Source organism: Poecilia reticulata, chromosome 8, assembly GCF_904066995.2.
Source record: "Poecilia reticulata chromosome 8, P_reticulata-male-v2, whole genome shotgun sequence".
NCBI lineage: Eukaryota > Metazoa > Chordata > Actinopteri > Cyprinodontiformes > Poeciliidae > Poecilia > Poecilia reticulata.
This window is the reverse complement of record NC_088837.1, coordinates 26,955,295-26,976,749: the sequence shown is the minus strand read 5'-3', so window position 1 is coordinate 26,976,749 and position 21,455 is coordinate 26,955,295. Positions and strand designations below refer to the sequence as shown.

General features: G+C 48.3%; 2 protein-coding genes across 2 annotated transcripts; one reads left to right on the top strand and one right to left on the bottom strand.

Annotated features, from left to right (window-relative positions):
- The first annotated feature begins 360 nt into the window (after nucleotides 1-360).
- On the top strand, nucleotides 361-6,355 carry ube2m (ubiquitin conjugating enzyme E2 M). Its single transcript, XM_008417152.3, has 6 exons — nucleotides 361-666; nucleotides 2,032-2,126; nucleotides 2,774-2,812; nucleotides 3,030-3,133; nucleotides 3,382-3,445; nucleotides 4,517-6,355. The coding sequence occupies exons 1-6, from the start codon at nucleotides 552-554 to the stop codon at nucleotides 4,655-4,657; spliced, it is 558 nt and encodes a 185-aa protein (XP_008415374.1). The 5' UTR covers nucleotides 361-551; the 3' UTR covers nucleotides 4,658-6,355.
- Nucleotides 6,356-6,562: 207 nt separating this feature from the next.
- Nucleotides 6,563-21,219, bottom strand: btr30 (bloodthirsty-related gene family, member 30). The gene is made up of 13 exons (XM_081610392.1): nucleotides 20,930-21,219; nucleotides 16,318-16,453; nucleotides 15,807-16,250; nucleotides 13,395-13,499; nucleotides 13,148-13,243; nucleotides 12,066-12,299; nucleotides 11,802-11,994; nucleotides 11,643-11,732; nucleotides 10,951-10,977; nucleotides 10,460-10,486; nucleotides 10,160-10,335; nucleotides 8,470-8,625; nucleotides 6,563-8,135 (listed from the first exon to the last, which is right to left on the bottom strand). Exons 2-13 carry the CDS (start codon nucleotides 16,423-16,425, stop codon nucleotides 7,926-7,928), a joined length of 1,866 nt encoding a protein of 621 aa, XP_081466518.1. The 5' UTR covers nucleotides 16,426-16,453; nucleotides 20,930-21,219; the 3' UTR covers nucleotides 6,563-7,925.
- Nucleotides 21,220-21,455: the final 236 nt, after the last annotated feature.

Genomic DNA, 21,455 nt, shown 5'->3' with positions numbered 1-21,455 from the left:
TTCTAGAAATTTGTAAAAACATTGAGTTTGGAAATCTTTACTTTTTGTTTATTTATTTATTTTTACCAAGTACCAATTAATCACTAAAATAAATGTACTTATTTTTAATTCTCACTGAAATTGGAAGATGATATGTAGATAATACATCCAAGAATGTTGAGAACAAAGTAAAAGCCCTTTTAAGGTTTTTACTTTTTAGTGTTTTTAGTGTTTTTACTGAAATTTCATTGGCTGAATGAACAAGAATGTAATTCAGCCAAAACTGCAGCCACCTTCTTCCTTTGAAGGCTTCTCCCGTTAACGTCTCACCCTACCAATATGGCGGTCGCGCTGACGCATCGCATCAGCGTCCATGGCTCCTCCCTGCCCGGCCTCTGCGCAGCTAACAAGCTAAGCTGGCTCGGCGGCTCGCAGCTTCTCTCGGTGTGGTTAGTTAGTTTGAGACGCACCGGCTCCATCCACAGTACGGTGCCGCTCACAGCGACCTGGTGGAACGTTCACGCCCGGCATAGGGACACCGAGTTCGGACATCAGCTTACAAACAGGTGAAAATGATTAAGCTGTTCTCCCTGAAGCAGCAGAAGAAAGACGAGGAATCTGCTGGAGGAAACAGAGCCGGAGCCGGGGGGAAGAAAGCCAGCGCGGCCCAGCTCCGAATACAGAAAGGTGGGTCAGTAACCCGACCGGGGCCCGCTTAGCTGCCCCGGCCCCCAGCAGGGCTTCCTGGCCGGGTACCGAGCAGTAAACACCGGGTAAAAACAGCCGCTCTGGAGGAGGATCAGTACGTCCAGGCCGGCTGTTGTTACCCAGACAGGCTAACAGTTAGCGCCACAACCAGGAGCTAACGACGGCTAGCTCCCCTTTTATAGTTAAAAACAAACTGAGTCTTAGCTAAAACGTTCACACCCTGCTAGAACTACACCCAACACCTGCCTAATCCCAGGTACCATGGAAACCTGGTTTAATCAGAGACTTTAACCCACTAACCTGGTTTAAACATAGGTTTGAACCTGTCAAAATGGTTTACTCAGGTTTTAACCTGTCAAAATGGTTTAATCAGAGACTTTAACCCACTAACCTGGTTTAATCAGAGGTTTTAACCTGTCAAAATGGTTTACTCAGGTTTTAACCTGTCAAAATGGTTTAATCAGAGGTTTTAACCTGTCAAAATGGTTTAATCAGAGGTTTTAACCTGTCAAAATGGTTTAATCAGAGGTTTTAACCTGTCAAAATGGTTTAATCAGAGGTTTTAACCTGTCAAAATGGTTTAATCAGAGGTTTTAACCTGTCAAAATGGTTTAATCAGAGGTTTTAACCTGTCAAAATGGTTTAATCAGAGGTTTTAACCTGTCAAAATGGTTTACTCAGGTTTTAACCTGTCAAAATGGTTTAATCAGGTTTTAACCTGTCAAAATGGTTTAATCAGAGACTTTAACCCACTAACCTGGTTTAATCAGAGGTTTTAACCCGCTAAAAAGGTTTAATCAGAGGTTTTAACCCGCTAAAAAGGTTTAATCAGAGACTTTAACCCACTAACCTGGTTTAATCAGAGGTTTTAACCCACTAACCTGCTTTAAACATAGGTTTGAACCTGTCAAAATGGTTTAATCAGTCTTTAACCAGCTAACCTGGTTTAATCAGAGGTATTAAGATGATACAATGGTTTAATCAGAGACTTTAACCAGCTAACCTGGTTTAAAAAGATGTTTTAACCTGTCAAAATGGTTTAATCAGATATTTTAACCTACTAACCTTTAATCAAAACCTGTTAGTTGTGATTAAACCAATTAACCGGGTTAAAACCTGTGATTAATCAGAGGTTTTAACCAGCTGTTGGAGGTCAGAGGGGCGTTTTGGTGAATCCTGACGGAACCAACATGTCGGCCCGGTCCGGTTCCTCCGGGTTCTGACCAGCTGCTGGTGTCTCCTTTAATGCTGTAACCATGGCGATGATCAAACTCCTGATCTGTCCCAACCTCCATGTTTTCTGTTGTGAACTGATGGATTGAGGATGATGATGTTGTGTTGCAGACATCAATGAGTTAAACCTGCCAAAGACGTGTGAAATCAGCTTCCCTGATGACGACGACCTCCTCAACTTTAGGCTCATCATCTCGCCAGACGAGGTGAGTTCAGGAACTATCACGGCATTAAAACCTGGACCGTAACGTTTTGCTTTCTCACGAGTTGATAGTAAAATTATTTCGTTAATAATCACGTTTTCTTGCTGCATCTGTAGTTTTTCCAGTTCTTTTTATTTTTCTTAATTTTTATGTTTCAGCCTTTTTTCTAACTGAATCAAATGTTTACTTTCCCTCTAATTCTTCATCCAGCATCCCATAATAATGGGACATGATGATGATGATGATAAAAATGTTTTCCTCATCCCATGAACTTTAACGAGCTTTTTGGTGAAATTCAATCAGGCGGCCGTTGTGGTCTGGCCTCAGCCTCTCTGCTGCGTTCAGGGCACATCGGGACGTTTCAGCGTCCTGCATTGAATGTTCAGGGTTCCTACTGAGTCCAGCAAAGTAAAGAATATCTTCCTGATGTTCACCTGGAGTAGACGGGAGCCGGTGTTGCTGTTTCCAAACTGGCCTAAAATTCACTGATCATTTATTCCAAACTTGTATTTTGGTTTTGAATCTGTTCCAGTAGAAGCTCAGCTGTGGTCCAGTTGTAAGTTCTGGTGTGAAAACGGGTCAGAGCCATGAGGTTGGTGATGAAGACGTGTTTTTCTTCATCATGCACATTAAATGTTTTTCTCTTTCAGGGTTTTTACAAAGGAGGAAAGTTTGTCTTCAGCTTTAAGGTAAAATTTTTGTTTGAATTTTGGCAGAAATTCTTCCTCACACCGGATCCGGTTCAGATCATTAGAACATCGAGTTTCTGAAGTGAAACTGGAACTCGCATATTACATATAATAATCACACATGAAGTGAAACATTTCAGCTTTAAGATCAGTCTCAGACCCGGTGTTCCGACCCGGTGTCCCGACCCGGTGTCCCGACCCGGTCTGTGTGTTCCAGGTAGGACAGGGTTACCCCCACGACCCCCCGAAGGTGAAGTGTGAGACGATGGTTTATCACCCCAACATCGACCTGGAGGGAAACGTCTGCCTAAATATTTTAAGGTCAGTTTTTAGAACCAGACCGGACCAGGAGGTTCTGCTGTGTCCAGTCTGTCAGCCATCGTTAATTTAATTGAATAAATTGGGTTAATTTATTGGTCCTATTTCCAACCTAAATAACGAAGTATTGTGACATATTTAGATAATGACAGATGTTTGCTCAGTCCTCGTATCCGTCAGTAAAGACCTGAATCGTTTTGTTGTGATAAACGAAGACGTTGCTAACGGTTGTCTCTGCTCTCCGTCCACAGAGAGGACTGGAAGCCGGTTCTGACGATAAACTCCATCATCTACGGTCTACAGTATCTATTTCTAGTGAGTTCAGTCTGACTAGTAAACATTTCAGTTCTTTAAAAGAAAAACATAAATAAGAAACCATTTTATTAGTCCTGCTCAGTCCACTTCTACCCTACTCCAATCCATCTGCCTAGTCAAAGTCCGGTTGGGTTGGTGAGGCGTGAACGCTAGTCGACCTCTGACCTCTGACCTCTGGTCCTCCAAACCTCGGTCTGGGTTTGGTTGAAGTGAACTCTGGTTCAGTTTGAATCCATATATGAACGCCAAGCGGACCAGAGACCGCTCCAGAAGCAGGAAGTGAACTACAGTGCAGGGCATTCTGGGTAAATACAACCAAAGCTAACATGCTATCCTAGCGCTAGCAGCAGAAATGGCTCCTGGTCTTTAGCCTAAAGAGAAATCCTCCAACCGCTAAAATCCTCCATCTTGTTTCCATCTGGTGAAGAAGGAAGTTGCTCTCAGTGTCTTCAGAGGTTTTTGTGTCGTTTCCTTCAGTGGTTCTTGGTGCAGCGCCCCCACAGGCCAGGAGGGGAACAGGTTGGTTTGACTCAGAGCAGCTGGAGGTGGAGCAGATGTTCTGGTTCCAGTAGAACCGGGTCGACCGGACTGAAGGGGGAAAAAAGACTTTAGTCCGTTTTCCCTCCTGTTTTGAAGTATGAAAACAGTTTTTATTAAGTAGATATTCCTTAAATATTTTTATTCTTGTTGATCAGAAACTGTAACATCAGCCTAACTGTCTTCCTTTGGATGCCAGATTCTGTGCTGATGATCACAGATAAGTTCGTCTGGAGGAAAGTTGGTTTCCCTCCCTGGACGTTCAGCCTGGCGGGCCTCCAGACCCGCCCCGCCAGGCTTCATCTCTTTATTTTAAATTCAAGTGAAGCCAACAAAGCTTGTTTTACAGTGGATGCACGCGTCCTTTCACCCAGAATGCTCTGCTTGGATCATGTTGTTGCAGAGCAAACTGGTTCAGAACCAGAACGGTTTGGACCCAGTCAGAGCTTCCGGCGAGAAATATTTAAGTTCTGGTTCTGTTCAGCTCAGCTAATGTTCCGTACCCCAGCTGATCATGTGACCTCTGACCCCCAGGAGCCGAACCCGGAGGACCCGCTGAACAAGGAGGCAGCGGAGGTGCTGCAGACGAACCGGCGGCTGTTCGAGCAGAACGTCCACCGCTCGCTGCGGGGCGGCTACGTTGGCGCCACCTACTTCGAGAGATGTCTGAAGTAGCCCCGCCCTGTCCCGCCGTCCTCCAAGCTCCTCCCACTCCCCCCGTCCCCCTGTCTGCCTGACCCCTCCTTCCTCCTCGGCTCCTCTTCGGTCGCCATGGCGACGGGAAGCAGCACGACGCAACACGCTTTCCAGTTTTACCACAGAAGCAGAAGCTGCACCTCCCTCTCCTCCTCTTCCTCACCTGTCCCCTCCTCTTCCTCCTCCTCCTCCATTTCTGTTTCACTTCAGCCATGACACGCCACGGTGGGGGGGGCACCAACGACGACACATCTGAGCGGACTCTGCTGAGGAGGAGGAGGATGATGAAGGTGGGCTGCTGAGGATGGACAGATGTGGGGGGGAGGGGTGATTGTGAATGTTGCTCTGATCAACGTCACAACGCCATGATAATGATGCTCACCAGATTGTTTTCCTGTTTTTATTTTGAGTGCGTGGCGAAGACGCCTGACATCACACAGGTGGTCTGTAGGACACGCCCCTTCCTGTCACCGCCTTCATTCATTGGCTACAGATCAGAGAAAGCAGCAAACTCCAAACAGCTTCCTGCATCCTGCAGGAGGTCTAGCAAAGGGGGCGGGGCGGGGCTTCTCACTTCCTTCCTGCAGGAAGTCTCTGATTGGATGGCTTCTCGTTCTTGAAAGGGGGTGGAGCTTCTCTCTTTGATCCTACCGAGTCCAACTGAGGGGGCGGAGCTTTGTCCTAACATTTTTGCACAAAGTTTATAAAAGAGGCGGAGCTTTTCATGCAGGAAGTATAAAAGATGGGCGGAGCGTTTTGCTGTCTACCTGTGGGTATTTCTTCTCCAGGAAGTTTCTGATTGGATGATTTTGTCTTAAACGGGGCGGGGCTTATTTCTTTGTTCCACAGGAAGTCGAGCAGAGGGGCGGGGCTTCTCACAGGTCTCTGGGTAGATCTTGGAGAGTGAGGTTTCTCGTTCTTAAACGAGCAGGCGGAGCATTCTTAAAGTCCAGCAGATGGGCGGAGCTTTGTCCTAACATTTTTGCACAAAGTTTGAAGGGGCGGAGCTTTTCCGAGTATTCCTGCAGGAAGTGTTCCAGATGGGTGGAGCTTTTTGCGTTCTTAAAGTAGGCGGGGCTTCACTGTGCTCTCACAGGAAGTGTAACAGAGGGGCGGAGCTTCTAAATCAGAGGGAGCAGATTCGCCTTAATTTTTTTCTTAAATATTTTTAGTTTTTTTAAGCTTAAAGTGGCCACAACGCCCCCTGTTGGGTGCTGTGGGAGGTCAGGGGTCTGAGTAAAGGGGAGGAGCTAGTTTTAAGGGGGGGCGGGGGGGTAGGACGAGTAGCAGGTGGGAGGGGCTAACTCTTGATGGAGGGAACATGCCTTAAAGTCTTTGTAGCTGTTGATTGGCGGGTCGATCGGCATGGGCGGGGCTTATTCCTGCAGGAGCCACCTGATAGGATAAGATGGAGTCCATCTGTTTGGAGTTTGCTGCTCAATCCCATGAAATGTTGGTGGGCGGGGCCTAGTATGATGTGGGCGGGGCATAGCTTAGTGGGGATGCTTGTTTAAATGAGTGGGGTGTGGGTGGGCTTTTGATTTTTATTTTGGGGTGGGTTTGGGGGGAGGGGCTTGAAATGTTACAATTCTATTGTGTATATTGAAACCCCAGCTGTTCACTTTGACTGCAATATGATTTATGTTAAATAAAATATGAACTTGAATGACGAGAAAACTGTTGCCCTCTGGCTTCGGACGACCCCAACCGAAAACCAGGAGTCACCTCAACGCTGAAACAAGCGTGTGAATTCACACTTTAACAACTATTTTGTAAATATCAAAGTGAAAACATGAGGTCAGAAGTTTACATACACCTTTTTTCAAACTGTTCGAGGTTCAGGTCAAAATTATTGAAATGATCTCCATTGGCTAAAAGCCTAAATGATTAAAAACTGACAGATTAATTTATTATCTTAAAATCAGAAGTTTACATAGAGCTCAGGTCACGAGTTCTCATCCATTCCTGAGGGAACCAGTAGAACTGGGTCAGGTTTGTAATCGGTGATTATCTGAGGATCCTGGAGCAAAACAGCCCCACAGCATGGTGCTGCCACTCCCATTCTTCAGGATGGTGGTCATGTCCAAATGATCTCTTCAGAGTCCAGAAACTGTTTTTGTCCCCTTGTGGCTCTTCAGCCTTTGGTACAGGACAGTTTGACTGGATGACCGTGTAATGCTGGCCTCCGCCTGCAGGGGGCAGCGTTTGTTCTCAAACCAATGATCTGAAGCAGGTTTCATCAACGGTGCAGCTTCAAGTCTTTGACATGATGAAAACTTTAGAGTGGCAGAATAAAGGGAAGCAATGAAAAATGTAATTCAGACTAGAATTGATCTATAATCCAGTTATTAACCAAACCAACAAACGGTTTAGTGCAAATTTAAAGGAACTCAGGGTTTCGGAGGTTTTGCAGTTTTCTGGAAGTTTGTTCCAGAAAAAACTTCCAGAACTTCCAGATCTGCGGTGCATAGAAACTGAATGCTGCTTCTCCATGTTTGGTTCTGGTTCTGATGTAGAGCAGAACCAGAACCTGAGCGATCTGAAGGTTGGTCTTTGATTTATAAACTAAAATCTTTTAAAGTTTATTCTGAGCCACAGGAAAATCCTTCCAGCATTTTCCAACTCAGAGCTAGTGTAAGAACTGCTTCCTTATGCAAATCAATTCATTTAAAAACTAGAAAATAACTGGTTATTCTGTTATAAAGACACGTCTTACGTTGCCACAGGTTTTTTCCTCCCATATTTTATTATTAAAGTAGGAAAAATCTCCACATTTCCACCATAATACCATCCAAGTATTTCCACTAGTATCTTAAGATCTTCACAGATTGGCTTCATAAACTACAAACTGCCTCAACATGGTGACTATGTACATAAATTCATTCTTTTTAGCCGTTTCTCCTCCCTGGTCCTCAGGCCTCCTGTCCTGCAGGTATTTCCCTTCTGCCACACCTGGACTGAATCTCTGGGTGATTAACAGGCACCTGGTGGTCATGCAGGATCAGCGGTTCTGGAGCAGAGGCTCATCTAGAACATGCGGAGCAGGGGGCCTGAGGACCAGGGGGGGGGGGAAACACTGCTTTAACTTATAAATCACTAAATCTAACATATTATTGCATGATCGTCTTAAAGGAGGAAAAGGCTCCTCTATCTGAGGATCAGGTCCGGTTCATCTTAGTAAAACTCCACCTCTTCCTTCCCTCCTCCCTAAAGTCTGAGCCTGATTCCGGTCCAGGCCCGGTTCCCCTCAGGCGGGGTGATGCTGGGCGGTGGCCAGGATCAGAGGAACCTCCTTGTCTCCGGTGCCGAGCAGAGGAAACATCCTCTCGGTGAACTCTGTGTTTGTGGGGAAGCTGTAAATCTCCGTTCCTGACTTGACGTTGTAGAAGGAGACCTGACCCTCCTCCACGTCCAGGAAGATGCCCACCTGTCGCAGCTTCGGGTGGTGACCTTTCACCTGCAGGGCGGAGACAGAGAGTTTCTGTCCTCAGCTTTCAGACATTCATTCTCAGTTGGATTCAGGTATTTAAAGGGTGTCGTTTGTAAAGTTCCAGTCAAAAATAACAGCAATATTTGGGTTTGCTGCCTGTCATCAGAGGAGAATGAGTGTTCAAAGTCACACCTTCACCATGTTTACTCATTTATAAATCAGAGTCCAGCTAAATATTTACTGATTATTTTCCTTCATGGTAAATATGTAATTTCCAGACAGCATTTAGAGTAGAAGCTGAACATTTGGCTTTCTAACAAAGTTTTGACTATTTGACTTCAGAAACGGCGCCATCACAGACCTTGGTCAGAGGCGGTGTAGTCAGCGCCCTCAGCTGGCCGCCGCACCACCAGATGGCGTAGTATCCCTTTGTGGGACTCATGTCAAACAGGCCTTTCCTCTGGGCCGACTCAGTTATCACGCCCAGTTTCCAGTCCTTGTTCTCCCCAACAGAAACCTGCGAGACGAACAGCAGGGTCTATTAAAGCAAGATGTGGTTCTGTTGACCAACCCTGTGAAGAAACCTCGACACTCCTCCCACCAGAGATCATCAGATCCAGAGATTCCTGCCCATCACATGACCTTGATTCCAAAAAAGAAAAAGCCCAGAAAGAGACTCGGGTCCTCAACCAGATCTCCACAACATTAGCAAACCGAGGACTCCTCCGCAAAACTCAGACTTACAAACGGATCCATCAGAAGATGCCACTGGTCCTCAACGAGAGCTGGACTGGCTACACAGTGTAACATCACCAAGATCTCACGTTATGTAAGAGCCCAACCCTTTGACCTCCAACCAGGTAAGATCCTGACCCAGAACAAGATCCTGACCCTCAGCAAGGCTCTCATCCTCAACCAGATCAATGCAGAACTAGAACAGACTCAAGTGTTTGTGTTTCCTTGATGAAATCCTGACCTCTAAGAAGAGACGGACCAAACTGAGGAGCGTCATCCTCACCTTCATCACCGTTAATCCAGACTGAACATCTGACCAGAATCTCCTACAAAGTAAGATTTATAAACATTGAGATCCTGACCTTCCCTCTGAAGGAGAACTCCATCAGATCTTGACCCTTGACAAGAATCACCTTCAACTGGCAACATCTCAGCATATAGCAACTCCAGAAGACTCTGATCCATCATCCATGGCTAGAGCTGGCCTTCCAATAAGACCACATCCTGGATCCAGAAAGTCCCAATCTGCTCCAACCTTCGAGTCCTTACCCTCCAGCGCTACCCACACCAAGGTCCTGGTAGAGGGTCTCAGCCCCATTGTTGTGATCAACAGTCTGAACAATGTGTTCTTCACCCTAATCTCCAGAGGTCCAGGCCCTCCGACCTACTTCCACAAGATTCTTACTCTCTGGTATGTTCAGTGTTTGAGAAGAAGTGAGATCATCATCTTATCTCCAACCAAACAAGGAGCCTGATCCTCATCTAGACCAGATATTTATCTCCAAACATCTCAAACCACGAAAAAAATCAAAACATAAGACAAGCTTTAAACTCGGATCTTCCTGTACAACATCCTGATCGTTTGCCTCGTTTCACTGCGTGGTTCGGGTCGATGCGGTCCGGACGCTATTTTACGGTCCACTACGTTCAGGAGAGCGTTTCCACCATCAGCGAGGACCTGCTGACGCAGAGGACCGCGTCGCGGTTAAGCCCAAACACCTAACATGATGCTATCGGTACCATGATGCACTGCTGTGTCGTTTTTCCCATCCCCCCATCAGTGGACTGTGCTGTGTGACTAACTGTACCATTGTCCTTTGGACCTACAACTGAAGGGAGCCCAGGAACGGCAGGCCGCCATTACAATGGAAACAGACAAAATAGCCTACCAAACATCGCTGACTTCAACACCAGTCAATGGAAACGAGGCATTTAAGGAAGACAAGAAGCCACTCAACACCTTCTTCAGCAACAACTGACCTGCAAATGATTGTAAGCGCCACTCTGACGCCAAACAAAACAAGATCCTGACTGACCTCCCAGTAGTGACGCCCAGAGCTAAACCCTTCCTTGGCGATGACACAAGACCAGACGTCGAATCGGTGATGGCTGTTTCTGAAAAACTGCAGCTTCTCTCCTCTCTTCAGCTGCTTCCTGTCTTCTGACAGGATCAGGAACGGGTACGCCGTCACCGGGTTCAGCGTCACGTCCTCTGAAGAAGCACAGATTTGTGAAATACATTCAGGTCTCGGCTGGACATCAGAGCAGAAAGAAGCAGTTCTGTCTCGGAGAACATCTATGCCCTTCAGAGGTCAATGATCTGAGGTACAGCTCACCCATGTAGGCCCGGGCTTTCTTCAGTCCTAAAACAGAACAAAGAAGAACGTTGAGAAGAAAAACTCCGGAGCAGAAATACCTTCCTTTATTCTGCAGACTATTTGGTGATCAAAACAACTCATGGACTGAGAACCTGCAGAGGACATTTTGAGCATCGTTGTTATAGCAACTGCTGATCTGATCAATTTCTCTTAAAATGGAAAAGCTTGAGGAGCTTTAGGTCCAACTGATATTTCCTGGTGGTGGAGATGTCGTCTTCATCCTTTGGCTTGCAGCAATAAAGTCCTGGGCTTGAATCCCAACCAGAGCCAGGATCTAAAACCCCTGAGGGCTGCATGAGGAGACCCTGTAGCCCAGACTGATGAACCGACAGTCCACTTCTCAAATCAAGGATCACTAGCTGTAATCTGTGTATTGCAGTAATAATCCAACAATCTCAGTGGGATGACTGTCTGCATGTCGAGACGAACAAACTGTTGAATCTACGTACCTGTAACATGTTTACTCTTCTTTGTGTCTGAGGGGGAAAACAGAACAAAACTGAAACATCTCCAGTAACACAAGGACTTTATTTCTATAACCACTGAAGGAAGGACAGGCTTGACCCCTGACCCTGAATCGGGACCCTGAGTCGGGACCCTGAGCCGGGACCCTGAGCCCTGAGCCGGGACACTGACCCGGGACACTGAGCCTGACCCGGGACCCTGAGCCTGACCCGGGACCCTGAGCCTGACCCGGGACCCTGAGCCGTGACACTGAGCCTGACCCGGGACCCTGACCCGGGACCCTGAGCCTGACCCGGGACCCTGAGCCTGACCCGGGACCCTGAGCCGGGACACTGAGCCCTGAGCCGTGACCCTGAGCCGGGACCCGGGACCCTGAGCCGTGACCCTGAGCCTGACCCGGGACCCTGAGCCCTGACCCGGGACCCTGAGCCCTGATCAAGAGCCGTGACCCTGAGCCGGGACCCTGAGCCCTGATCCTGAGCCGGGACCCGGGACCCTGAGCCGTGACCCCTGACCCTGAGCCCTGACCCTGAGCCCTGACCCTGAGCCCTGACCCTGAGCCGGGACCCTGAGCCGGGACCCTGAGCCGTGACCCTGAGCCTGACCCGGGACCCTGAGCCGTGACCCCTGACCCTGAGCCGTGACCCTGAGCCGGGACCCTGGTCTCTGGTCTCACCTTTCAGAGACCACTGACTCATCCTCAGAGTCGACTTGCTCCCTCTCAGACTCATCATGCTCTCGGCTGCCATCAGGTCACCTGGTGGAACTGGAACACAGGCCGTTCAGACTCTGACCTCTGACCTGGAGGCCCGCCCTTCATGAATGTTTGACTTACAGTCTTTGGAGTCTCTGGAGCCTCTGGAGGCCCTTGGGTGGATCTCTCCCATCCAGATTTCGTCTACCTTGATCTTGAGGTCGGACAGACTGCTCTTCACGTCGTCCAGGTGGAAGTGAAGGGACAACTCGGCCTCTTCATCAGCGTCATCATGTTTCTTTTCATCCAGCGGAGCCGTGGCCTCCTCAAAGCTCTGAGACGAGGGGAAGAAGAGAAGACGGTGAAGAAGTGTGATGCCTCCAACAGCAGCCGGTCAGCTGTTACCTGTAGGAAGCTGATGTGATCCTGACTGATGGCCTGGACCTCCAGCGTGGCCCTCCTGTCGGTCAGCTGGCTAAGCTCCGCCTCCAGGCGGTGCACCATCGCCTCCCCCTTCGACGTCACAGCCTCCAGCTGGTTTTGGATCCCACCCACCACTTGAGTCCGGATCCGGTCCAGCGAGGCGGACACTTCATCCAGAAGGTGCTCGACGTCGCCTCGCTCTTTGTCTGCGTAGTTCTGAGACCAAAGCACACAGAACTTCACCAGGAAGTTCTGACCCGGTCCAGAGGAACCAGCAAAGACCGTCAGAAAGTCTGAAGAACTGCTGATGCTGAGCGTCAAAGTACTGCAGCACTTTACCGTAAATCTCTCAACGCAGATCAAAGCATAAACATTAGCATGCTCCCATTAGCCACTTGAATTTCCGGATGACGGCCATTTTCCAAGATGGCTGCTATTTCTGAGACTTTTAAACAAATTATTGTCGTAAAATGTTTGCCATGTTCATGATTTGGATGAACTTTGTTGCATCAGATGTTTTCAACTTTGGTCATCGTATTCACTTTAAAATAATATGTAGAAAAATCACAAACTGAACTTTTAATGAGTCTCAAACCAACAGGAAGGAGATGAAAACGTGAAACAGACGCTCGCCGTAATGGCTAACGTTAACTTCCACCATTTTATCTGGTTAGCATTTTAGGATTAGCTTAAACCAATTGTTTGTGTTTAGCAGAGTAGCATTAGCTTCTGCTAATTTTTGTGTTTAGCGGTAGCAGAGCTAAGATTCTCATTTATTAAATTAGTGAAACAAACGTTTTGGTGATGTGTGCCCACCGCTGGATGCAACTACTGAAGGTCTTAGTGCAAACAAATGAAAAAGGAAACGCACAAGAAATGTGTCTTATTTCTATGGTCTCTGATTGACACCAAACACTTTCATCTAACTGGCCATTTTAGTGCAAAGATTCCCTAATAACCATGGAGAAAATGTTAAATTATCTGCTGCACTATGGGAGAGTCCAGCTGCTTGATGGGAACCATGAAGAAGGGCGGATTGGACCAGAACCATAGACGAACCGGACCTGCACGGACTCCAGCTTCCTCTTCAGGTCGCTCAGTCGGATCTCCTTCTCCTTGATGCAGTTCAGGATCTCCTGCTCCGTCCTCGCCACCAGTTTCTGGACACAAACACCGACGTGATGAAGAACCTGCAGAGCTAACCGGACCCGAGCAGGATGCGGGTCCCGGACCCGAGCAGGATGCGGGTCCCGGACCCGAGCAGGATGCGGGTCCCGGACCCGAGCAGGATGCGGGTCCTGTCCTCTCTACCTGTTTGCCGAGTCTCTCAGTCTGGACGGAGACGGTTTTGTGAGTGCGATGATCCTGCAGGACGCAGATGGCGCAGATGCAGCGCTGACATGTCTTACAGTAGACCTGGAGACAAAGAGACGACGTGAGGCTGAGCGTCCTCCGGTCTCCACACAGACATTCAGCAGGACAACATGGAGACAAGACGCTGCAGACACACATGAGCAGCCAGTGAGGGAAATAACTCCAACAGTCTGTGAACATCGAGGAGAAACAAATTACCGTTACAGGAAATCAGTTTATCCGCCGCCAGCCGTGGCTATGCTAACTAGCCTTAGTGTTGATGACAGGCTATGCTAGCTGCAGTTCGGTAGAGTGATTTATATTTATTGTAACAAATATTTAAAAAGTTCTCTTTAATTTCAACTTATTGAGGATAAAATGATCCACTTCTGCATTTCAGGCTGGAACACTTCCTGGAAACAAAGTCTGGAAACACGGGGGAGCTCATGCTGCTCAGCAGACCAGTATGAACCCAGTATGAACCCAGTTAGAATCCAGTATGAACCCAGTTAGAATCCAGTATGAATCCAGTATGAACCCAGTTGAACCCGTTTGAACCCAGTTTGAACCCGTTTGAACCCAGTTGAACCCGTTTGAACCCAGTTGAACCCGTTTGAACCCAGTATGAACCCAGTGTGAACCCAGTTGAACCCGTTTGAACCCAGTTGAACCCAGTGTGAACCCAGTATGAACCCAGTGAGAATCCAGTGTGAACCCAGTTTGGAACCAGTGTGAACCCGTTTGAACCCAGTTGAACCCAGTTAAACCCGTTTGAACCCAGTTGAATCCAGTGTGAACCCAGTTGAACCCAGTGTGAACCCAGTTGAACCCAGTTGAATCCAGTGTGAACCCAGTTGAACCCAGTGTGAACCCAGTTGAATCCAGTGTGAACCCAGTTGAACCCAGTGTGAACCCAGTTGAACCCAGTGTGAACCCAGTGTGAACCCAGTTGAACCCAGTGTGAACCCAGTTTGGAACCAGTGTGAACCCAGTTGAACCCAGTGTGAACCCAGTTTGGAACCAGTGTGAACCCAGTGTGAACCCAGTTGAACCCAGTTGAATCCAGTGTGAACCCAGTTGAACCCAGTGTGAACCCAGTTGAATCCAGTGTGAACCCAGTTGAACCCAGTGTGAACCCAGTTGAACCCAGTGTGAACCCAGTTTGGAACCAGTGTGAACCCAGTGTGAACCCAGTTGAACCCAGTTGAATCCAGTGTGAACCCAGTGTGAACCCAGTTGAATCCAGTGTGAACCCAGTTGAACCCAGTGTGAACCCAGTTGAACCCAGTGTGAACCCAGTTTGGAACCAGTGTGAACCCAGTGTGAACCCAGTTGAACCCAGTTGAATCCAGTGTGAACCCAGTGTGAACCCAGTTGAATCCAGTGTGAACCCAGTTGAACCCAGTGTGAACCCAGTTGAACCCAGTGTGAACCCAGTTGAACCCAGTGTGAACCCAGTTGAATCCAGTGTGAACCCAGTTGAACCCAGTGTGAACCCAGTTGAATCCAGTGTGAACCCAGTTGAACCCAGTGTGAACCCAGTTGAACCCAGTGTGAACCCAGTGTGAACCCAGTTGAACCCAGTGTGAACCCAGTTGAATCCAGTGTGAACCCAGTTGAACCCAGTGTGAACCCAGTTGAACCCAGTGTGAACCCAGTGTGAACCCAGTGTGAACCCAGTTGAACCCAGTGTGAACCCAGTTGAATCCAGTGTGAACCCAGTTGAACCCAGTGTGAACCCAGTTGAATCCAGTGTGAACCCAGTTGAACCCAGTGTGAACCCAGTTGAACCCAGTGTGAACCCAGTGTGAACCCAGTGTGAACCCAGTTGAACCCAGTGTGAACCCAGTTGAATCCAGTGTGAACCCAGTTGAACCCAGTGTGAACCCAGTTGAACCCAGTGTGAACCCAGTGTGAACCCAGTGTGAACCCAGTTGAACCCAGTGTGAACCCAGTTGAATCCAGTGTGAACCCAGTTGAACCCAGTGTGAACCCAGTTGAATCCAGTGTGAACCCAGTTGAACCCAGTGTGAACCCAGTTGAATCCAGTGTGAACCCAGTTGAACCCAGTGTGAACCCAGTGTGAACCCAGTTGAACCCAGTGTGAACCCGTTTGAACCCAGTTGAATCCAGTGTGAACCCAGTTTGGAACCAGTGTGAACCCGTTTGAACCCAGTGTGAACCCGTTTGAACCCAGTTTGAACCCAGTTTGGAACCAGTGTGAACCCAGTTTGAATCCAGTGTGAACCCAGTTGAACCCGTTTGAACCCAGTGAGAATCCAGTATGAACCCAGTTAGAACCCAGTATGAACCCAGCAGTCTGCAGCATGTGGATGGCCCTGATCCTGAAGGTTAGGTTGTGCTGCTTGCCTCCATCAGGCGGCGGTGCGTGGAGCAGGTGCGGCCCCTCAGGGCCTCCTGGGGGTCCAGCAGCAGGTGCTTGGCGTAGAAGGCGGTGTTGTAGTGTGGCTGCAGGTGTTCACTGCAGTAGGAGGCGGTGCAGGTGAGGCAGGAGCTGACGGCCGGCTGCTTCACCCCGGAGCAGACGTCGCACCACACCAGGTCCCCCGGGGCCGCCGGCGCCGGGAGCGGCGACAGGAACGGGTTAGTGCTCCGGCCGTCCTCCATGGCGTCCAGCGCGCCGTTCCCCACTGGCGCCGAGAACCCCGTGGCGCCGTAACGCGTCTGCTTGAACTTATCGGCTATCAGAGCGAAGACCTTGTTGATGCTGAGCTGGGGACGCTCGTCAAACTGCCGCTTACACAGAGGACAGGTGCAGACCGAGCTGGACGCCCAGTACCCGCCGATGCACGCCTGCAGGGACACAGAGGTCAAAGGTCAGTCAGACAGCGGCGCCCCGAGGGCATCAGCAGGGCGTTACCTGGCAGAAGTTGTGTCCGCAGGGCGTAGAAACCGGGTCAGTGAACAAGTCCAGACAGATGGAGCAGGTCAGCTCCTGCTCCGAGAACAGTTCTGGTGCCTCCGCCATCTTTGACGAGCCGCTGGACAGAACCGAGCTGTGGAGGAGAAACCCAGTGAGCGAGTTCTGGACCGGCTCTGCTCCCCGGCCCAGTTCTGGACGGGCTCTGCTCCCCGGCCCAGTTCTGGTCTGGTTCTGGTCCGGCTCTGACCAGAACTGGACGGGCTCTGCTCCCCGGCCCAGTTCTGGTCTGGTTCTGGTCCGGCTCTGACCAGAACTGGACCGACTCTGCTCCCCGGTCCTCCAGTTCTGGACCGGTTCTGCTCCCCGGCCCAGTTCAGATCAACGTTGACTCCTATTCCAGTCAAAATGAAAACAAGAATTGTGACGGTTAACCATCACATTTCCTGTTGAGGTCAGAAGCAGCGGCTCAGCTCTGCTAATGCGCTAATAGCAGAGCTAAGTTTTAGCTTAGCGCTTTTGCTAACACTTAGCTTCCCGTTTTTCCAGATAAATTATAAAACACCTATTTTCTGGCCTGTTTTGCAACGTTTCAGTTTGACGTGTTGAAGTTTTGGTTATAAAATAAAGGATTCTTCCGGTAGACAGACACTTATATTCATGCTCTTATTTTGAAGTGCAGCATTTTCATTTCCTCGCAGACTGGGACCAGACTGGGACCAGACTGGGACCAGACTGGGAACGGACTGGGAACGGACCGGGACCGGACCGGGACCAGACTGGGAACGGACCGGGAACAGACTGGGACCGGACCGGGACTGGGTCTCAGGTAGAAAGTCCAAAGATCAGGTTGGAAAGCTGGAAGTCTGTCACACGGAGACGGGAACAGCCCAGCCGGACTGACTGGCCTGGCGCCTCACGCATGTTAAAGATGAACTGTTGGTGTAAATCTACAAACTTTACCTGTGAACAATATGGAACTACAAAGAGTCAAAACTCATAAATCCACAGAAACCTGATTCAGTTATTTAGACCAGGAATCAAACCACATGTTTTAATGATTTTATGTTTTAATGATTTTATGATTTTATGTTTTTATGTTTTAATGTTTTAATGATTTTATGTTTTAATGTTTTTATGTTTTAATGTTTTTATGTTTTTATGTTTTAATGTTTTAATGATTTAATGATTTTAGTGTTTAAACGATGAAACTGAACCACATTTATCCTCAATAAGCTGAAAAACAGAAAATAAACTCCAGGATGGTGAAACCATGAAGGTGAAACTCATTTCATTCTGACTGCAGAGGAAACAGCTGGTCAGCAGATGGACCCACCAGGTTCGGTTCTGATCAGGTCCAGCAGCAGCTGGTCCAGGTGAGCCGCTACCTGAGGAGCTCTGATGGAGGATTGATCACTGATCAGATGGATCTGATGGTTGATCAGCTTTAGATCCATCCAGACTGATCATCCTGGATCTGAGCAGAGCCCAGCGGTACCGGTACCGGTCCAGCTGCGGTACCGGTCCAGCTGCGGTACCGGTACCGGTCCAGCTGCGGTACCGGTCCAGCTGTGGTACCGGTACCGGTCCAGCTGCGGTACCGGTACCGGTCCAGCTGCCTTATGGACAGAAAGCATCTCTGTACATGAAGCTCCTGCTGCTGACAAACGTCCAGATTTCCACTCAGAGCCTCTCTGGACTGTAATCCGACCCGGAGGCTCTGCTGCTGCAGCAGGTCTAACCTGGACGCTCTGCTGCTGCAGCAGGTCTAACCTGGAGGCTCTGCTGCTGCAGCAGGTCTAACCTGGACGCTCTGCTGCTGCAGCAGGTCTAACCTGGACGCTCTGCTGCTGCAGCAGGTCTAACCTGGACGCTCTGCTGCTGCAGCAGGTCTAACCTGGAGGCTCTGCTGCTGCAGCAGGTCTAACCTGGACGCTCTGCTGCTGCAGCAGGTCTAACCTGGAGGCTCTGCTGCTGCAGCAGGTCTAACCTGGACGCTCTGCTGCTGCAGCAGGTCTAACCTGGAGGCTCTGCTGCTGCAGCAGGTCTAACCTGGACGCTCTGCTGCTGCAGCAGGTCTAACCTGGACGCTCTGCTGCTGCAGCAGGTCTAACCTGGAGGCTCTGCTGCTGCAGCAGGTCCGACCCGGAGGCTCTGCTGCTGCAGCAGGTCCGACCCGGAGGCTCTGCTGCTGCAGCAGGTCCGACCCGGACAGCTTCACTCTTTACTTTGGGTTATTTTCATTTATTTTTATTTTTGTGCCCTGAAAACACCTTTTAAATAAAATATATAATAATAATCATTATAAGAAATTATTCTGCTACAAACAAGGCCGTTGCCATGGTTACTCAATGTGGCGGCAGACTTCCAGGTATTTATAATGTGCATCAAGATGTGTTTATGGAGTTCTAATGAATGAATGAATGAATGAATGAATGAAACGTCAGCAGGTCTGACTGCAGCACGGCTTCATGCATCCACATTGTTTTGTGAGCCGCACTTTTCTAAATTTGTCCGTTCGCCAAGTCTTAGTGTGAAAACTGTGCAGGGTTTGAAACACGAGGCCCCTGAACAGGTGTGAGCAGGTGAAAAAGGGGGCGGAGCCAGGTTAACGCAGAAGTGCTGACTCAGCATCTGGGCTGAGCTGACCAGCTTCCTGCAGCTCCGAGGCCATGTGACTGGAAACCCTGGAAGCTGATTGGCTGATGGGTGTCCACTGGAGCCGGACGGGGACAGCCTGCAGCGTCCCGTCAGGATGCGAGGAGTTAAAGATGAGGACAGGAGGCTGCAGCAGCTTCCTCCCCCGTCGGGATCTGATGTAATGAGGTGATGGAGTATTTTTACTGATGAAATCAGATGAAGGTTTTAAGATTTTGAACTATGAACTCCCAGATCCTCGTGTAAATCAGAGCAAAACAATTTTAAAAATGTTTGTGAAATTCACAAAAAACTGCCAACATTAGAAAAAGCTGGGCTTCAGGCTGCAGCAGTGATGAACCCGGTCCTGTTTGGACCTCCACAAATCAGCCGTCCGGTCCATCAGAACCATCATTCGGAGTCTAACCGGGTCTCAGGAGGATGGACTTTACCCGACCCAGTTATTCTGATCCATTTCTAGGTTTTTCCACAATCCCAGTTTTCCAGATTTTCCCCACAATGTTTGAGCTCGGAAGCTACTAACCATGCATGGAGGGTTCCACCCCAAATCCAGCACCCTGAGACTGAACACTGAGAGCCACTGTCCAGGATGAAACATCCATAAATACATCAAGGACAAAGCCTCAACGGACGATGTGCTCAGCGAATGTCTCAGGCAATGGGGAACAGAAGACAAGGTGCTGGAAGTACCATCATGGGAGGACAAGCCCCTACATGGGATGTACCACCGACAAATAACTGAAGTGGCTGATGTCAGGAAATCCTACCAATGGCTGGAGAAAGCTGGACTCAAGGACAGCACAGAGGCTCTCATCCTGGCCGTCCAGGAACAGGCCCTAAACACCAGAGCAATAGAGGCTCAGATCTACCACACCAGACAAGACCCAAGGTGTAGGTTGTGCCAGGAGGCCCCTGAGACAGTCCAGCACATAATAGCAGGGTGCAAGATGCTGGCAGGGAAAGCGAACATGGAACGACATAACCAAGAGGTGGCATAGTGTACAGGAACATCTGTAGAATATGGACTGGAAACCATATTATATATATATATAAATTCTTTTAGACACATTTTTCTTCTCCCTAAAACACCTTTTGGAAAAAAGAGGAGGTGATATTTTAATTTTATTTTTTTGCTGTGTGACGAAATAACTTATTTAGCAATGAGCTAGCTTCTTCACTAAATGTTTAGGTTATAAATTAAATATTTTTGCATTTAACCCTAATTATTGCTGCTAATATGTGACAAACCCACCATGTAGGAAATATGTAGCAACCAGAACCACAGCTGACCCAAAAGAACTCGAGGCCCGACTCATTTACCAGAAACGCCCTGATGGCTCTCGGGGGCTGATGCTAGCAGCTAGCAGCTAGCATCTAGCAGCTAGCATCTAGCAGCTAGCAGGGCCAGTTTATTCCAGGTTCTTTCTGATAAAGTTGTTTTTTAATCTGAAACAGATTAAATCTGATTACATCTATTTAAATGCGGTTCCTGAGCAGAACCTGGTCCAACTCGTCTGACCTGCAGGAGGCAGAAAGGGAACAAAACCGGAACCTCTACTTCCCAAAACTCATCAACGTGACGTCATTTACCCCGGAAACCGGGGAGTCCGCCGACAGGTGAACCGGGTCCGTCACACCTGGACCCGACCTGAAGCTGCAGCAGCTGCTTCTCTCCGAGACAAACAGAACCAGGACCGCAGGAATTCACCCGGTAGGCGGACAGGAATCCCGGCAGGTTTCCGCATGAATCGCCTCGGATCAGCAGCTTCAGCTCACCTGGGCCAGGTGAGCTGAAGCTGCTGATTTTAACCAGCAGACATCAGAAATGAGGCTGATTCAGAACCAGGCTGCTGAGCAGAACCCTCGTTTTAAAAACCCAAACGATTTTTAATTTCACTCAAATCAAACCAAACTAACCGGAAACAGCAAACACTTTATATTTAAAGCTCCTTACCTTCTCCTCCGCCACTCGTTTCTGCCCCAAACCCTGAAAGTCAGGTCTGTGACGTCACCGGGAGGCGGGGCTAGCAGAAAGCGGCCAGGTGAGTCTGCGGGTGGAGACACCTGCTGCACCTGTTTGATGCTGTTTTAGTCACGTGAGGGAGGAAAATTCATTTATACTTTTATTCCTGCTGTTTGGTTTTTATATTATCCTGCCTATAATATAAAAACATGTGCAACTAATTTAAATTTAAACAACAAACACAATAAAAGAGAAAAGTAGTGTTCCGTAATAATAATAAAACTAACAAAAATTTAAATAAAAAATTAAAACCAAAGTAAGAAAAATAAAATAAATTGAGATTAGCATAAAAAAAACTGAAATAAAATAAAAAATTTAAATAAAAGGAAGAAAATAAATTAACCCCAAAAAATTAATTAAAAGGAAATAAAAAAGTACATGAAAATAATAAATTAAAGTAAATTGATCTTAATAACTAAAGATGGAGCAGGACAAGATTTACACAACTAAACAAACT

Bases quoted from the DNA above. Each gene is read 5' to 3' on its own strand.
- ube2m (XM_008417152.3), top strand. From the start codon at position 552: ATGATTAAGCTGTTCTCCCTGAAGCAGCAGAAGAAAGACGAGGAATCT. The intron at 3,134-3,381 runs GTCAGTTTTTAG...CTCCGTCCACAG, and splicing joins GTCTGCCTAAATATTTTAAG to AGAGGACTGGAAGCCGGTTC. The intron at 3,446-4,516 runs GTGAGTTCAGTC...TCTGACCCCCAG, and splicing joins GTCTACAGTATCTATTTCTA to GAGCCGAACCCGGAGGACCC.
- btr30 (XM_081610392.1), bottom strand. From the start codon at position 16,425: ATGGCGGAGGCACCAGAACTGTTCTCGGAGCAGGAGCTGACCTGCTCC. The intron at 13,244-13,394 runs GTAGAGAGGACA...GTTTGTGTCCAG, and splicing joins CTGAGAGACTCGGCAAACAG to AAACTGGTGGCGAGGACGGA. The intron at 10,336-10,459 runs GTGAGCTGTACC...GTGCTTCTTCAG, and splicing joins GAAAGCCCGGGCCTACATGG to AGGACGTGACGCTGAACCCG.